General features: G+C 37.0%; 1 protein-coding gene across 4 annotated transcripts in view; it reads right to left on the bottom strand.

Annotated features, from left to right (window-relative positions):
- The window catches only part of sorcs1 (sortilin-related VPS10 domain containing receptor 1), a 212,648-nt gene that overhangs the window by 19,329 nt on the left and 174,415 nt on the right, over window positions 1–18,904 (bottom strand). For all 4 annotated transcript variants that reach the window (XR_010546715.2, XR_010546714.2, XM_065295393.2 and 1 more), the window contains exons 16-21: window positions 17,317–17,450; window positions 11,961–12,074; window positions 11,517–11,688; window positions 8,001–8,187; window positions 5,289–5,422; window positions 4,823–4,946 (exon numbers count right to left, since the gene is read on the bottom strand). Coding sequence is in view for 2 of the 4 variants with exons in the window: in XM_065295393.2 (XP_065151465.2) it covers window positions 4,823–4,946; window positions 5,289–5,422; window positions 8,001–8,187; window positions 11,517–11,688; window positions 11,961–12,074; window positions 17,317–17,450 (865 nt within the window). In the remaining 2 variants the exon portion in view is untranslated. The remainder of the gene's footprint in view (window positions 1–4,822; window positions 4,947–5,288; window positions 5,423–8,000; window positions 8,188–11,516; window positions 11,689–11,960; window positions 12,075–17,316; window positions 17,451–18,904) is intronic.

Below are 18,904 nucleotides of genomic sequence, written 5' to 3'. Positions count from 1 at the left end.
GCGTACCTTCACTTTCTTTTGCGTGCCACCACTTCTCATGTTGCTGGTACTTTGCCTTAAAGAGTCAAAGGGCGTTTCTATGTGGCGCTGCGCAGACAGTTCGGCAACTAAGACATCAAAGTACCGCGAGAGCAAGTCGAAATGTTACAAATGGTCCGACTTTACCTTTGCTCTCGCGGTACTCTGATGTCATACGCCGACCAGTCAGCGCCGCACCATTTAAAGTCGAACACACAAAGCGTCAAGGCAGGGCCGCTGGAAGTCATTTTGAACAGGGGGTGCTGTGAATTTTTTTAACCAAAAAACCTATGAGCCTATAGGCCTATTTAAAATACATTTTAAAAATAAATACATATACACTTCAGGGCACACAGCCAGGGTCTGAAACACAGACATCATCAGTTCTCAGATGAATATGCGCTATTAATCAGAAGCAAAAATACTTATCCCAGGGGGAATTACTTTCGTTACAATTTACATACAACATATAATATTATAACAACATATAATATTAATTAAACTTCACAGTTTTCAATGTCCATGCGGACGAACATATTTTACTTTCGTTTTTAAGTTAAGATCACACGTCGATTAACAGATGTAAAATATTCTCACATTAACATACCTAGTATATTTTTATATAGATCTTTTTTTACTAAATAGTACTATTACTGTCTTTTTTAAACATATAAATAATTCATAATTTGAACAAAAATAATAATGGGTTTAGTTCTGATATTGTATACTTTTATAAAGAAAAACATGGTGTATAATTACATTTTTAGAATATAGGCTTTATATAAGGTTTGTACTGTAAAAATACTTTATTTGTTACAAACAAAAGATAAAGAATTTACAAACGTGTGGAGAGCCATTTCAGCACTTGGACAGCGAAATGTTTTTTTTAAAAGCATTACTTAAAATGTTTTCTCATCTCACCATATCTACAGGTGCAGAGTCATTATATACAATAAATCCGTTGGGTAGCATTTAAAAAAAAACATTTAAAAGTAGATGCATTTGTTTAAAGCAAAGCATTTATTTACTTAGCTACAGATGAAGCAGCTCTTTGCGCCTTCTAACGTCTCATAATTGGTCATCATTTATGTCCAAGAGACTCAATAATAATCTGTTACATTTTAATCCTTTAATTTTTCATATTAAAAAGCGTTTTTGTGCTGCTGCGCATCCATGTAATAAACAAACCCGCGTTGTCATTCCGTTAATACGCATATTATCAACGCGCTCTTTACTCGAACAGAAAAAACTCGCCTCGCGAATTGCGCCGGTTGTATAATAGAGATTCCAAAGTCTCTCATGAGCTAGAGGACTAATATCCAGGGAGTTCAGTATTTCTGTGTGGGCATGCATCAGGGAAAGGTGTGTGAGTCTTTTCTGGGTCATGGTGCTGCATACCAATGTCTTCAAAAGATGCAAGGCGGAGAAAGTGCGCTCGGATGAGGCCACGGATAGGCACAGTAATGAAATTAAAATCCAAAATACACGTAATAACCTACGTGTGTCAAAAATAATTTCCTAAAATATTCATAAGTAATATATCAATTGTGCAAAATATTTTAACCTAAAAAAAATATATTTCTCGCCTTCCCGCGACCATGCGTCAAGGTCTGGAGGAAAATGATACCTGCCCGGATCCCACGCACGCATCTGCAGTTATATACATTTTACAAAACCAGTATTCATTAGATTTTAAGAACTTTTTTGCCACTTTTAAAACTGTAAAACTAAATAAAAAAGATATCATATGCCGAATAAGCATGTAAGCATATGTTTTCTTGTTCGCTCCACGCAACACGGGTTTAAACGCCGTTTTTTTTCTAAAGAATAATGTTTACACTTTATTGGTGGTGGTTGAGAATAATTTATATTGCTTGCAGAATAATGTATATTGCATTTTAGCGCAATATAAATGTATCATATTGTTATTCTTAAATTAAAGAATACTAATATATTTTTTACAACATTTTTAACTTTAAAACATACATATAAAGATGCTTTGTACAATAGCTTTGCTTCTGACAACAATTTTCTGTAATAAATCAGTAAATGAATCACAAAATGTGTTGAAAGTGGCGAATAAAATGCTTGTCAATTCAAACAAAGGTGTATAAAACCGCTTTAATTAACAATAACTAAACTGTGCTCTTTTGCATACCTCTACTTTTCTCATGTCTTTCTTTATACCACCTTTATCTTTTTAAAATCTTGCCACTTTTAGAAATAATTTGTTTGCATTTTTTGTATACTGCACACTTTATTTGCATCAACTATACCCATAATAACATTTTCTACGTTTTTCTTTCAATAAGGAAATCTGTTTATTGTTATGAATAACGGCTGAAAGGATTAAAAAAAATCATAACACTGACTGCCTATATGCGCAAGAAAGGTATTATTAAAGTTTTAAATATGTAAAACTAAATAAAGATATCATATGCCCACTGTACAGTATGTAAGCATAGGCCTATGTTTTCTTGTTCGCTCTGCGTGGGTTTAAACGCTATTTTTCTAAAGAATATTTTTTTAACTTTATTGGTGGTGGTTGAGAAGAATTCCTCTTTCCATATGTATAGCATTTTAGCGCAATATACATGTGTCATATTATTGTTCTTAATATATTAAGAACAATAATACTAATATATTTTTACAACATTTTTAACTTTAAAACATGTATTTTTATACCACATGAATCTCTTTAAAATATTAATGCTTTTAGAAAAACGGACATAATTATTAATATTATAAACAAACAATGAAACGGTGTCAAAATTCGACAACACAAATAATTAAGATATTCATTGTAAATAGAGTATTAGGCTCACACTAAATTCTTTGTTGCACTTAGTATAAATGCCCATTGCACGTACAGTCATCTTAATATATGTATGCGCTGTTATGCTGGCAAGAAGGGGTTGACGTCACTTTGCTGTTTTAATAGAAATATTAAATATTCAGCAATGCCCTTATTAACTTCTGGAAACAACCGCAATGACAACGCATATAAAAATGTAGTTTTTTATGCGCCACCTGGTGGATTTTCTGTGAAGCGAAACACATTAAGGGAAAAGGGAAAGTAGCCCCCCCCGAAAACACTTGCAGAATTCTGCGTGACTCCGCGAGACGATTTGGCGAATGCCGCGGGAGAAAACGCGCGTTTTTAAAGGCCACATCTGTAATATTAAATCACAAGAAAGACATTCGTGTCAGGCAGAAATAGGTTCGGTCACGGTGCAGATACTAGTTTCCGTTTCATCACCGAAAAAAAAAACGGCTTACCTGTTTTGTAGTTTAACTTTTGACAAGATAACCAAAATGTATGATAAATACATTTTAAAAACTTATATTCGTCGAAAAACATCCGTTTTTTAATGTTTAGTTTGATGAACTCCTAAATATGAGACGCAGAGCACCTAGCCCGTTCGGCTAAATTACATGCGCAAGCATGGCCAGCATGCAATAGCGCAACATCGATACAACGAAAAGCTATCCAAAATTTACATACTTAAATTAGATCAGAATTTACGTTTATAATAAATACATTTTTTTTTTATAAAATAAGGTCAGAAGTAACAAAGTGCAGAACAAATATGCAAAATGCCTCAAGTGCACGGAAACAAAACACAAGCCAAATAGTTAAATCAGATAACCCAAAGTGATTTATAAATAAAATAAAATATAGAAATTATTAAAAGAACGAAAGGCATAATATAATTTGCCAGCTTTGTCTTTTAAATGTAGAAACAAAGAGGCAATGGTTTATTTACATAGAAACCTCTTATGGACGTGAAGCCCGGTCACAGGGGTTGTTGGATTTATTAACGCATTTATTACACAAATATTTATTGAAAGCTGCTACTTCACATATTATTTGCAGCATTATCATAATATGCAGTATATTAATATATTGTGAGAAAGCTGTTATATGTGAAATCAGATAATGTGTGCACCCATACGGCCAAAATTGAATTATCCTCATTTCATAACACATCTGCGACGATTCGACTGTGAGATTGGTAGTCGAATCAGGCTTCTCCTATCGATGCATCAAATCTTTGACTATTCGGGGTCACCCCTACTAGACATTAAGAAATAATTTTCATTTCAACTACTTATATCACTGACAACAGTGGTCTGGCCAGGATATTGTCATTTAAAAAGTGGAGTTGCAGCCCTCAACTGATGTTTATGTTGTCATTTTGGTGTATTGGCCACCAGCTGTGTAATTGCAGTACCAGTTTTAGCCACAAGTTTTGTGATTGCAATACCAGTTTTGGCCACAATCCTACATACTGTTCCTTTAAAGCTGCATTGAAACTGCAATTTGGACCTTCAAATCGTTGGGTTCAATTGAAGTCCACTAAAATGGAGAAAAATCCTTAAATGTTTTTCTTTTCAAATGAAGATAAACACAACATAGGGGGAGTAAATTATCAACAAATGTTCTTATAAAAGTGGACTAATATCCTTTAATATATACTCAAGGGGTGGTCACAGTACACTTTTCACTCCATTGACTTCCATTCGTACACATGCGAATGCATCAGACCGGAAACGCAAGCTCGTTCAAAGATTTTCACATTTCGTTGCATACCAAAGTTCAAGTCTGATCTGCGAATTCGGATCACGTTATGTGACCAGTAGAAAACTGGTATGTCACGGCATGACCTTTTTCTCTACTGAAAAGCAAAGATGGATGAAGCGCCCCCCGCCCTTATTTCGCAGTAACGTCTGAAAAATATTTACATGCTCAAAGTCTAGTGTGACCGCCCCATGTGTTTACTCAGTACAAGGCAGAACTCACCATGAACAGCGATGGTTTTTCTGTCTTGCAGGATGTTGCTCCCAGCAGACACCTGTACGGTGACAACATTGATTCCCTCTCGGGAGAACGTGAACGCCACACTCCCCTCCAGCGTGATCACGGGCTGCGAACACAACACCAGAGAGATTCTCATGAGAGTGCCCTGTCAGCCTGGTTAGCAGAAAAGATGTCAACTTTATTTACATTGCAGCTCGGTGATGGTACAAACACACACAAACATAAAAACACTCTCGGAGTCATGTTTAGTGCTTTTGTATTCTGTAGCTTTACAGCCGCTCAGTAAATAAGAATCCCTTTATAAACCCCACACAAGTAATGTCTCCATTTTAGGAATTAATGATTTGATTCCAATTAATAATGTTTGATATTTGAGAACTGTGTCCCCTGAAATCATTCTACACCTGTTTGGGAATCAATGGATACATTAATCTCAGTGAGAACTCACCTCGGAGTTATTCCCAAACCACCAGATATAGGTGACCGTTCCCACTTGGCTCGGCCAGAGAACGACCGTCAGATTGACTTCTTTATTTTTCACAGCAACAAATGGGGCTGAGAGGTGAATGGACTCCAGTTGACCTGTTCCCGTAAAAGAGAAAAGCGGTACAATTATAGGCAATATTACAACTGTTTATCCTTTTTGTTATTTTACCTCTTTTTAATCAATTTGCCATAACTATACCATTTTGTGTTGTGTGACCGATTAGGACCTTAGCAGAGCACAATTTAAAGGAAAACACCAGCGTTTTTCTATATTTTACTATGTTCTTACCTGAAATGAATTAATACATACATATTAATCAATTCGTGCAGTTAATCTTTGTACAGCGCGTTGTGAATGTGTTAGCATTTAGCCTAGCCCCACTCATTCCTTAGGATCCAAACAGGGATGAATTTTCCCTATTTAAAGACTGTTACATGAGTAGTTACACAAGTAAGTATGGTGGCACAGAAAAAAACGTGGCGATTTTTTAATCGGATAAAAATGTGAACTATATTGTATGGCGGATAATAATATTAAGTAATATTGACGGAAATTTGAGCGAGAGGTGGAGTAGTCAGGAGTGATGATGTTACTTAGGGTGACAATACGTGCCATTCTTCCCGGACACATCCCGTCCAGGATTTCGGTGCGTCTTCCGGAAGTCGTATTTATTGACCGCATACGCCATTCGGTTAAAAACATAAGATATACTATCGTAGTTTCATTCTTACCTTAAAATGTAACGGTTGCTTTTCTGTAATATAATCCTCTATGACAAATACGGTCGACAAATACGACTTCCGGAAGACGAACACAAAATCCTGGACGGGATGCGTCCGGGAAGAATGGCACATATGGTCACCCTATGTTACTGTGCATCATTGTCGAAGTGCTGCAGACTAAGTGCTTTTCCGCCATAGAATACAGTTCTCCTTTTTCATCTGTGTAAAAATCGCCACGTTTTATTTTGTGCCACCATACTAACTCGTGTAACTACTCATGTAGTAAATGGGGAAAACATGGAAGTGTTTGGTGGCTTCTAAATTCATTCCTGTTTGGATCCTAAGGAATGAATGGGGCTAGGCTAAATGCTAACACATGCACAATGCACTGTACAAAGATTAAGTGCACGCATTGAAAAAAAGATGGGTATGTATTCATTTGACTACGTTGAGGTAAGAACATAGTAAAATATTGAAAAATATTTTGGTGTTTTCCTTTAAAGGGATAGTTCAACCAAAAATGAAAATTGTGTCATCATTTACTCAATTTCATGTTGTTACAAACCCGTATAAATTTCTTTGTTCTGATGAACACAAAGGAAGATATTTCCAAACCAAATCAAAGGCCCCATTGACTTCCAGTGTAGGAAAAAAGAATGCTATAGAAGTCAATGGGGCCTCTGATTGGTTTGGTAACAAACATCCCTCAGAATATCTTTCCTTCTTGTTTATCAGACCTAAGATCTAAGCTTTGTAACAACATGAGAGTGAGTAAATCATGACAGAATTTTCACTTTTGGGTGAACTATCCCTTTAACAGAAAATTTACTGCATACATAAAAACAAATGCAAATGGGACATTTAACAAACGTAGTTATTTGCATTCTTTTTAAAGTGAAATTTAATTATCAATGAAGTGCAGCAAATGAATTATCACCACATTAAACACAGTCATTCATAACAGTCGAGGCCAGCAGGCCAATAGCATTATTACACAAATAAATTTTACCTATAAAGTTTGCCGAAATGTATTATTAAATTACTGTAGATAATTTTTTGCAAATAAACTTAACAACCCCTGACGATTATATTCATATTGTATATTTATTCACAAATACTTCTCCTTGGGACCCAGTGCCATCTGCATGCAAATTTCAGCTTGTGCTCCCGAGGCCCCGTTCCCTGGCACGAAGCATCCCTTCTCCCTTATCAATAAGACACTGTGGAGGCATCTGTCTGTCTGAATGTGGCAGCCGGTGGTGAGATCATTAAATAGGTGAACTTTTGAATTTAAATGCTCAATGAGCTTTTTGTTACGACTCCTAGACTACTATACTCGAAAAGATGCGAAACGCAGTCCATCTGGTCTCAGAATGTGTTAACCGTAACTTCTTCCAAAATGTATACAAAAAATAGATAGCAAATTGAAGTTTTCTCAAATGCATAATGTCTGGTCCACATTCTGGCCAAGGACCATTTGACAAACTTGTAAAGTGATCAACCAGAGTCGAAAAACATTTAAAAAGCGATATTGCCAAAATAATGGAGCGACGTGCAACCAAGTATCAGCAAATAAATAAACTCTGTACATTAATCTAGTAAGCAATTGTGTTTTACTGCTAACTGTGGTCAACTTTAAAAAAAATCAGGCCTGGAGGATGTTTTGGGTCCTCTGGATCTACAATATACACTGAGGTGTCTGTTGGCAATAACTAAGAAGGATGATTCCAATCTCTTGGTCCAGTTGGACACCATGAGCCTGTAACCTAGACCGGTTAATGTCGAGTGCAATACGACCAAGGCCAAATGAGATTTTTCTGGTCAATAAACCGTAAATGAGTTTAGAGTGTTAGGGCCCGGCGTGTCCTTTAAATAAAAGGATATAAAGGTAGAATACGTTATGACCGTCCATGCTACATATCGATGATCTCCCTCCCACGACCCGGCTTACACGTAACGTGGAGAAAGAGGAGGGCGCTTTCAGAGCCGAGACTGTTCTCCGCCATAGCTGACACGCGATAGATTCCCACATTCTTGTAGATGTGCTTAATCCCGTCCTCGATAGAGCTCACGTTGGAGTAGGTGAAGGCGTTTCCGTCACCGAAATCCACAGTAATGCTGGTTCGTGATCCATCGCCCTGGAAAATATGAAAGATCAAAGGACCTCTGCGATGAATGTCAGGTTAACTTCAAAGATCTGCCAGTGACACTGAATAAATCTGTTTAATGAACTGAATGATCAAGTTGATAAATTAACTCAAGTTCTCTAGACCAAAAAGTGAACCAAGTGAAAAAGAATCCGTTATTCTTTGCATTCGCACTGTCCCTGTACTTTTGCTTCTGATATGTACAAACAGAGTGCGTAATTCTACGTTAATATGTTCAGTTTAATTAAGTACATTATTTTATTTTTAAATTAAATTAATTAAACTGAAAAGTAACTTGCATTACTTTTTTTTAAAAAGTAACTCAAATATTAATGTGTACATTTATAAAGTAATGCGTTACATTACTGGTTACTTCAGAAAAGTAATATTATTACGTAATGCACATTACTTGCATTACCTCCAACACTGTCAGTTTAATGCTGCGTACACCTCAAAAGCGATGCATCATGATCCCTACCCTAGATTACTCGCGGGATTTAACTTCGCATCAAGTTAAATATTTTCAAGCCTTTTTGTTTATATGGAAGTCGCGCCACCAAATTCGCGTCATTCACATCGACCCCCGTAAATTCCTGTGTTTGCATTGACTTTTTAAGTAATCTACTCTCGCAAATGGTTAAATTCGCTTCTGGTGTGTTTTCAGCAGCAGTTTTCACTGTTTTAATCATTTTAATGTTGCAATTTCTTCTCGGTTTGGTATGCTTTCACAAATTAATAGTTCCAAGTGAATCAAGCTTTATTAAAGGTGACATATTATGATGCTGTGTTTACACCAGCCATGGTAGAGGTGGCAAAAATGTGCTATCCGCACGTAGTTGGACGCTTGAAGTTTACTCGCTTCATTTGGTATAAAAGCCGGGTGTGAAATCTATTCATTCGAGACATTCACGCGAAAATTTGTGTAATCACATCACTACAACAGCAAGGTCCTGATTGGTTAACGCCGCGCGGAAAACCGCCGAAGTTCAGATTTTTGAACTTGCGCATTTCCCACGGCAACGCTCAATTTGCGCGGAACGCGTGGCAGGATGCCTATTCGCATCTTTGCATTGACTTTACATGTAAATCATCCGCGCTTGCCGCCTCTACCGCAGCTGGTGTGAACACAGCATTAGACTTTTAAAGATGTAAAATAAGCCTTTGGTGTCCCCAAAGTGCATATGTGAAGTTTTAGTTCAAAATACCCCACAGATAATTTATAATAGCATTATAAAAACGCCAATTTGTAGGTGTGAGCAAAAATTTGCCATTTTTGGGTGTGTCCTTTTAAATGAGCTGATCATGAAATGCAAACACTGATCACCACAATGGTGATTTGTTGAAACTGAAACTGATGTCATTTATTTCTCTCTCGCTCTCTTTCTCTCTCTGCACTAAATGGCAGTTCCGTGGTTGGCTAGTGCAGATTATGCCATCACAAGGTTGATCAAATTTCAATGATCTATTTTTTTAGATGCTTGCAGAGAATGGTTTACCAAAACCAAGTTACTGGGTTGATTGTTTTCATATTTTCTAGGTTGATAGTTGGGGGACACTTAAACATGCAAAAGTCAGATTTTCATGATATGTCCCCTTTAAAACAAATCATGTGCGAGTAAGCGCTCTTTTCATTAAGCAGAGTGCATTGTTTATTTTGCTGGGTTTTTTACTTTTATGTTTTTTGCTTTCTCACCAGAAGCAAACCGCTCCAGAGATTGTTTGCAAACACAGTAAAGTGTGAAGTTAATCTTGGATACATCAGTACGCTTTGACAGACTTTGTAGACACACATCCCTGAAATACTTGAGAATTTCTTTTCTTTTTGCTGACTACGATCCAAAGTTGCAATGTGTACAATTCTCTTAGATGTAATGTGGATTCATCTGCCTGTCTTGGACACCCAAAGGATTTCTTAAAATCTCAAACAAAGATGAATCTTCCCATAGGAAAATATTTTTGTTGTAAAGTTACTCTTTTAAAGCTAAAGTAACATCTCAATTGTGTATCATTTAACTTTGTCTTAGATATTTCAAGTACATTTCCATAGCAGGATTGTGGACTGAGCAAAGTTAGTGAGACATTAGTGAGATCTCTTATATACGGAGCCTGGCAGGTCACCCCTTGGAGAAAAGAAAGCAAGATAGAAATCAATAAGTACAGTTTGCAAAACCGTGGGAACGGATTGCGAATGTGTGCGCACGGTTTATGAATTTGTGGGTACGCATTGCAAAAAAATGCGCGTACAGTTTACAAATCTGAGACCAGTGGTTGTAAACTCATGCGTATGGTTTATTAATCCATGTGCACGATTTGTAAAACTGAGGGAACAGTTTAATAATCTGTGAGTATGGTTTATAAACTGTGCGGATGAATTACAAAACCGTGATGAAGGATTTGCAGGTCTTGTATTCTTTTCTCCAAGGGGTGACCTGCTGAGCTCCATACTTACTGTATAAGCCATATAGGGGAAAAAATTAATCTTACGCGGCGTACACACCAAAAGCGTAGATACATATTCGCGTCATGCCAATTTTCCACTTGAGTTTAATATTTTGAACTCGCGCTAAAGACGTTTTAGGGGCATATAGCGTGTGTATGTGGCAATCGCTCCGCCCAATTTGAATCATTCGCATCGTAAATTTGCGTCTATTCACGTCTTTGCATTGACTTTGTATGTAATCTTCTTGCGCAAATACTTATATTTGCTCTTGGTGTGTATGCAGCATTAGATTACAAGAGTTTGTTTCTCAGAAGAAATAAATGTCTGGAATAAATATCAGTTTGATCAAATTTTTTATCTGGAAAAAACATCTAATTTGTGAGCTTGATTGTCAAACAAAAATTCACAGTTTAAAAATTGATTGGCTTTAGGGATGCTAACAATTAATCAATCGTCAATAATAATTAAATCGATAAAACTTGTTGATGGTCGAAAAAGCACGGTCATGCACGTGTGTGGCGCCTGGGCAAAATGCGACTGTTGCCAGAGTGCGCATGAGTTATCCATCGTGTCTATTTAGTCATTATATTTCATTATGAGAATTTAAGTTGATGATTATCAAAACACGAACTACACTGACTCATTTTACAGTCCCACCAGTGTGTTATTTAGACAAAAAAAACGTTTTATTCGCATGAGAAAGCTGGCATTTTGATTGCCATTTACGCACACGTTCATGCAATTGGCTATATGCCACTGCAGTAAAGGCTTATTGCACTTTTACGGTTAACGATTATTAGATTGATTGATCGTTAATTTAAATGATTATCATATATGGGAAATTGCATAAATTAACACCCCAAATTGACATAGACTGTACCTCCTCCAGAAAGACGAGAAAGGTGACGTTGTTAGCAAGACTAGCGGCTAGCTTTCCTTCACTGGTCACTAGATGAAGACCGCGGGGCGCCTGGCTCGGGCACACCTGCCTTCGGGCTGTGTACTGCTCAATCACCCCACCTGTACAGTTATTAGACACTACCTTTCTATACCTGCAAGACATAACAGCATAATTAACAATAATAAACCTACAACAGCTATAAGATGCAAATAACAAAATATTCAAATTCATCAATGTGCTTATCAGTAATACACAATGGTATAGTCCACACCATTACACTTGAAACAGAATGACCAAAAATATCCCATCGACCAATCACAGCAACAGAACCCAATTGGGCACAACGGGTTGATAGGAATGCTCTGTCTGTAATGCACATATTCAGCGACCTGTTGGGTTTCATAGTGTTACGTGAGATCTCACCCGGTGCTGTTGAGGAACGTGTGTTCTGTTGTGCAGCTTCGAGACATGGAGGAAGGGGAGAACCAGAATGCTGGAGTACATTTACCATCACTTCTTCTCTCGAAACCATAATCACTATAGTACACACACAAAAATGGACAGTTTTATATCCCATCCAAAGACGGCGATGCTGTTTATACAAGCAATTTCATTTCATGAAATTTAAATATTGTGGAATATTGTGGTATTTTTTATAAATGACTTATTTGTGAGCTTCATTATGTTTAGTTTTTTTACTCATGTACCTTTGTAATCTTAAATCAAAAATGCTAACCTCCTCCCCTCCTCGAAACAATACGTTTGTTCAACTTCATGCGGTTCTGCTAGAACTCACAGGCAGATGACGTCAAAGTACTGCAAAATTAAACTTTTTATGATTTCTCGAATGGCGCTTGCGGTACTTTGATGCCATTTGCCTGTCGGTTCTTTCGGCAAACAAACTTATTCTGTCTTTACTTCCTGTCATGAGGAATTGCACCAGGGTGGGGCCTGCCAAAAATCGCAGCGCTTAGCAATTAGCAACATGACCCAACTTCCAACGATCCAATCAATTCTCACTTGACAAATTCAAGTCCAACCTTTTTTTTCATTCCAGAAGGTGTTTTACTTGAATATACAGTCAGGTCCATAAATATTGGGACAGAGGCACATTTTGTGTTATTTTAGCTGTTTACCAAAATGTATTCAAGTTAGTGTCATATTATGAGTATTGTCTTACAGTGCACACTCTCAGCTTTATTTTGAGGGTATTCACATCCATATTGGCTGAAGGATTTAGGAATTACAGCCGTTTAATATGTAGCTCCCCCTTACTAAAGAGGTCAAAAGTAATGGGACAGTGACTTAAAAGCTGTTTTATGGACAGGTATTGTCTATTTGTTCAATAATTTCCTCATGAATGACAGATGTTAAAGGTCTGGAGTTGATTTTAAGTGTGACAATTGCATTTGAAAGCTGTGGCTGTGAACCCAAATCATTCGATTCAGGGACATCTCCATGCAAGTGATACAGACCATATTTAGGTTTCAAAAACACAACAAATCCATCAGAGCAACCCAGTCTCACCCCATGTCGTCAATATTTGACGACACTTGACCATTCGTCATATGTTGACGCGAAGGGTATACCTTTCGCGTCATTTTTTGACGAACTGGGGACTTCAATACTATTACGTCCGTTGCATTCTCTTTCCTATTTTCTTACCATTTGCGCGTCGGTTTAGGGTTAGATTTACATAATGACATCCCTACCCAAACCTAACTCTAACCCCAACGCCAGGTGACAACTGTTTCATTTCGCGTACCTAACTCTAACCCCAACGCCAGGTGACAACTGTTTAATTTCGCGTACACTGTTTAATTTTGCGTAATCTAACCCTAAACCGACGCGAAAATGGTAAGAAAATAGGAAAGAGAATGCAACGGACGTAATAGTATTGAAGTCCCCAGTTCGTCAAAAAATGACGCGAAAGGTATACCCTTCGCGTCAACATATGACGAATGGTCAAGTGTCGTCAAATATTGACGACATGGGGTGAGACTGTGTTAATCAGAGAGATAGCAGGAACATTAAGAGTGACCAGATCAACAATTTGGTACATCCTGATTTAAAAAATAACACACTGGTGAGCTCAGCAACATCAAAATCTTGTACGTCTATATGGGATAACAGTGGTGGATGATCGCATTATCCTCTCCGTGATAAAGAAAAACCCCTTTAAAATATTAAAGGGAGTAGCTATGCAGCCAAAATCAGGGTTTCTTTAAGTCTGACCTTTGCCTGAATAATTTAGACAACCCATCAACCAGTCTTTTTTATTAAACGACAAAGTTTCGCACATCTGAAGAAAGACCATACATCCTTTTCTCCAGTCATGCTGCTTCTACAAAGCTGATGCTTAGTTTTGTTGGTCTTCATGAGAACAGACAATCAGACAAAACAAGCCAACGTTGTTTGTACTACAGTGCGACTCACTGAACCCCAATCAAGAAAACAAATTGCACCAATTACCATGACAAGCTACACAGATGCGGCCCGCTTGTGTTGCTAAACGCACAACATTTTACTCTGATTAATAACTTTCACACTTTGTTTCGTCTGGACTCGAGGGACCTGTGAATTTGGTACTTTAAAGAAGCAACATTAATAACCATGCTAATTCATGGGAAAATGAGGGTAAAGTACTACAAGTACTTTTGAAGTTCACCTATGAATGCTTAATAAAAGTGTAAAAGTTTTACATTTCAAATGTACTAATTAAAGCATATTTCGTCTTCAGAAATACTTCACAGTGCACTTGAAAAAAGTGTGCTGAATGCCGCTAATACTTAACTCATTCGCCGACCGTCTTTTTTTGAAAAGTTGCCTGCCAGCATTTTTTGTAATTTTTACAAAAGTTTAACAAAATGCCTTCCAGGAAAATTCTACAAATATATAAACATACAAATATATCAAATGAAAGAACAGACCCTCTGCTTTTAAAGGTCCCGTTCTTTCTGTGTTTTTGAAGCTTTGATTTTGTTTACAGTGCGCAATATTAACTTATGTTCATGTTTCATGTGTAAAAAACGCGGTATTTTTCACACAATTTACTTATTCTAAAAACATGCTGATGTCTTGCTTGTTATTTGAAGTCTCTCCTTCAGAAATACGTTTCAAGTTCTGATTGGGTAGTTTGTTTAGTGTTCTGTGATTCGATAGCAGCTTAGCTTGCCGTTAGCTTAGCTAGCGACTGACGTTTTCCTGTGGGCGGAGTTTAGTCAAAAAACTGTTCGAGTGTTGTGAAAATATATCGCCTGGCAGTGAACTTGAGCTTTATCATTTTACAGGTATTATTTATGCTCCAATAGCAACATTACACACTAACCAGGGTTTAAAAAAATGGGATCAGAAAGAACGTTCCCTTTAAACAAACAAAATGGGGAAAAAAGTTTCATCCTATCTATATTATTTTCTCTGCTTATAAGCTCTTAAATTTAGCAAAAAGCTGAAATAATAGCATTTTTGTGAAGGAATTTTGTTAGAGATCAGATTCAGAATGATTAGCAAAACATACATGGAGTGTAAAAGTAATAAAAATAATAGCTTCAGTTTTTGTATAAATTGGGTAAGTGCGCTATAACAGATGACCATAAAACCTCATCAGGAACACGTTTTTTTAATGGCGGGGAAAGAGTTAAAATCACAATGAAACGTAAGTAGCAATTGTCTTTATTTTCCCGTCATGACGTATATCTGCTTCTGAAATGAGAAAAAAATCTCTGTTAGAGATCAGATTCAGAACGATTTTTAAAACATACACAGAGTTTAAAATTAATTGAATTTGTTTTAGTTTTTCATAAACTGGGTAATATCGCCATCTAGTTGAAACAGCAGAATTACAGAGTTAAAATTAGGGCTCTGAGGATTAATCAAGCAAATGCACATGTTCTCAATGAATGAATTTTAATGAATTATGGTGAAATGCCACCACATCCAAGAGCCAGAGGGCGCTCTCGTGCAGAAACTACATTTTTGCTACAGAAGAAGATTCATTACAAACACTATTCCAGGAAATGTCTTTAAGCATATTTACATTGCTGTTCTTCAAAGTTTCAGATATTTTCATGATAATAAAGTGGGTATGGAATAATGAGATGGTTTTAAATTTGACAAAAACTAAAAGTATTGTGTTTGGATCTAATTCTAAACGTAAACCAATATTTAATTTGTCTGTAAAGAGTGTGCCTATAGAACAGGTAGAGAAAGTTAGACTTCTTGAATTTATATTTAGACAGTAGGGTCAAAACAGAGGTTTAAAAATCTTTAAAGACAACAGTAAAATGCTGATTGTGGTGTTTTAAATGAATTATGGGTTTGTATGTTTTTTTTTTTGTATTGTTTTTGTTTTTATTTAGCCATGGATTAATGTAATGTAATGTAACTTTGTTTTTTACTTGTCGGAGCCCAGGAAGAATAGCCACTACCTTGGTAATGGCTAATGCGGATCAAAAAAAAAAAAAAAATGCACGTTATAAACAACTCAAACTCAATAGTGATTTAAGATTGATAAGGAGTTCTTTTTGAGAGACACAATCTGAGCTTTGCAATTCAAAATCGATTTCAGACAGATATTTTTAATGGGAAACGCGATGCAAAATTGCACAGTTGAGTACACATAGATGTTTAAGTTTATCTTAAGAAGTACTAAAGACAATTTTTTAGTATATAACAATAAGTAAAAAACTTAAACATGAACATAAAGCACTTTAAGTACAATATGGAAGTGTACTAAATGTATTTAAATAAAGTGTATTTTAGTGCACTGTTTTCCCCTTGGCAGGAATAGAAATGGAAGGCTGAAAACACAAAGCATGGATCATACAGACCACAGAATGACATGCTCTCAGTGTGTAAATCATATTTGTCAGCCGTCACATTAATTGAGTTTAACCGCAGAATGAATGAAAGATAATTACTTGGATACAAAGACTTGTTGCTAAACCTAGGTATATGCCTCCAAAGTTCATTCTAAAAACGAACATGACAATGGCTACCTACTGGCATAATGTGACAGTAGGTACTGAATTAGATGAAGTAAGTACTATATAGTATGAATGTGGATATTATGAACGAATTCGAACGTACTATACATCTGCCATGTTGATACATGACATCATAACAAAAAGTTATTCCTTAACTGGAATGACGTTGAACAAGTGACAGCTGCTTATATATGTATTTGCATCTGACTAGAGCCAGGTTTTTGCACATATTTTATTTAAACAACGCCTCTCTCCTTCTTCGTTGGATAAATCCTCCCCCGGAGGCTCACGGGTAGTAAAGTGTCCATTGAATAAACACTCCGGGATCTTGCCCAAAGTAGTAGGTCATCCAAGTACTTTTCGCCTATACTGTTTTTGGAATACTATGAATTCGGACATACTACTCATCTCACCTACTGATTTTCACCTACTATATAAAAGTACGCAGCTTCGAAAGCAGTGAATGTGTTGCTTGGCTAGAAGGCAATCCCACAATGCACTGTGATGCCCTCAATTAAAATCTATCCAAGATAATGGACATAGCAAGAGAGATAATTTAATCCACCTTAACTTTATATATTTAGATTAATAAATTGATCAACTTCTACTGACCTTATAAGCAAAGTCTCACGTGCACTTTACATGACCAACTGTCTATGTATAGCATTCGTAATCTGTCACTCGCCATGACTCAATTTAGTTCGGATCCCCCCCTGCGTAGGCAGTAGACATCAAGGCAGCACACTAAGCTTTGAAAGAGACTTCAATGAAAACAAAACGCTTTATTCGCTTACCACTCAAAGTCGGATTCAGTGCAGGCGCAGTGATCAGAAATCATCGTGACGGAGTAGGTTTTACCCATAACACACCTCGCAGTGGCCTTCAACTTTCGGTAGACCCTTTTCACTCCCATGAGACAGTGTTCACCCTACAAGAAGGATTTTAACACATACATAAACACACACGTACATACATTTTTCAACAATAAGGTTGGTTTATGCTGTTCTTTTTGCAGGTTTATTTCGATTTCATATAAATAATTCATAGCCATAGGCATGTGTGCATCACGCTGAATATAGAATAAAGACTGAAGAAAGAAAACAGGAAAAAAGTCTTTCTGCTTATTGTATTTTGCTATTCCATATTTCATATCTCATATCCCAACTCGGCAGGGTTCATTTCATGAAAGGTTTCAGGGTGCCAGGCCTCTCGCTTATGTTTCATGTATTTTACAATGAAGATTTTATTCTGGTCCTTTGATAGCACGGCTTCTCTGAACTATTGTTCCAAACACTGCCATTTTATTTCGGGCATAGGATTTGTGCTGGTTGGATGAAAAAGTTTTGTTTTACAGCCGAGGACCTTTTCTTGGTCATGCAGTCTTTTTTTGTTTTATCTTTGGGTTTTGTATTTATCAGGCTAACTGGCGCAGAACGAAACAATATAACCCCGCAGCGCATCTGTCAGTCTGCGGGACGGTCGGCTGCTTAGATTTAGATACACAATGCATGGTTTCACCTAATCAGCATGTTACTTTACATCCCTACTCAATCAAACCACAGGACTTGGGTTTTAACTGTCCAAACTTGGACATTTTGCTGTCGACTGTCTGCTTTTGTTGTCTTGCATCTTTCGAAAATCTGAAAGTTTGTCACGGTAATGGCAGTCTCCAGACAGTGAGTTCCACAGGGCTTCAGGTTCGAGTTAAAGCGGGATTGTCTTACCATGTCCTTACTGCTGATAGACTTAAATCTGTTACCCTTCTGTGAGGGGACACTTTGCTTCAGGCTCAACTTCTGGGACATTTATTATTCCATCTGTTATATTACACATCCAATAGTGGAGGCTAGAAAAGCATGTCAGGGCCAGTTAGAAAGGATTTTTGTGAAAAGTTTAAGGCAAGGAGCCAGTATGACATGCTGTTAGGTGTAGTTCAGTCTCTAAATAGTGTCAGAAAAAATGGTCAAAATACATCTATGTACCCCAGCTGTCACTGGGGCAGTACACTTTCAGAAAGCACAGCTTTGGACCTTAAAGATTTTATATTAGTACGTCAGAGGTACATATTGCTACCAAAATTGATAAATATACACTCACCTAAAGGATTATTAGGAACACCATACTAATTCTGTGTTTGACCCCCTTTCGCCTTCAGAACTGCCTCGATTGTACGTGGCATTGATTCAACAAGAATCTTTGGAAATGTTGGCCCATATTGATAGGATAGCATCTTGCAGTTGATGGAGATTTGTGGTATGCAAATCCAGGGCACGAAGCTCCCGTTCCACCACATCCCAAAGATGCTCTATTGGAAAACCAATATGAAATGATTCCAGCTTTGTGACATGGTGCATTATCCTTCTGGAAGTAGCCATCAGAGGA

Source organism: Paramisgurnus dabryanus, chromosome 4 (genome assembly GCF_030506205.2).
Source record: "Paramisgurnus dabryanus chromosome 4, PD_genome_1.1, whole genome shotgun sequence".
Taxonomy (NCBI): domain Eukaryota; kingdom Metazoa; phylum Chordata; class Actinopteri; order Cypriniformes; family Cobitidae; genus Paramisgurnus; species Paramisgurnus dabryanus.
This window is presented reverse-complemented; position numbering and strand designations above follow the sequence as displayed.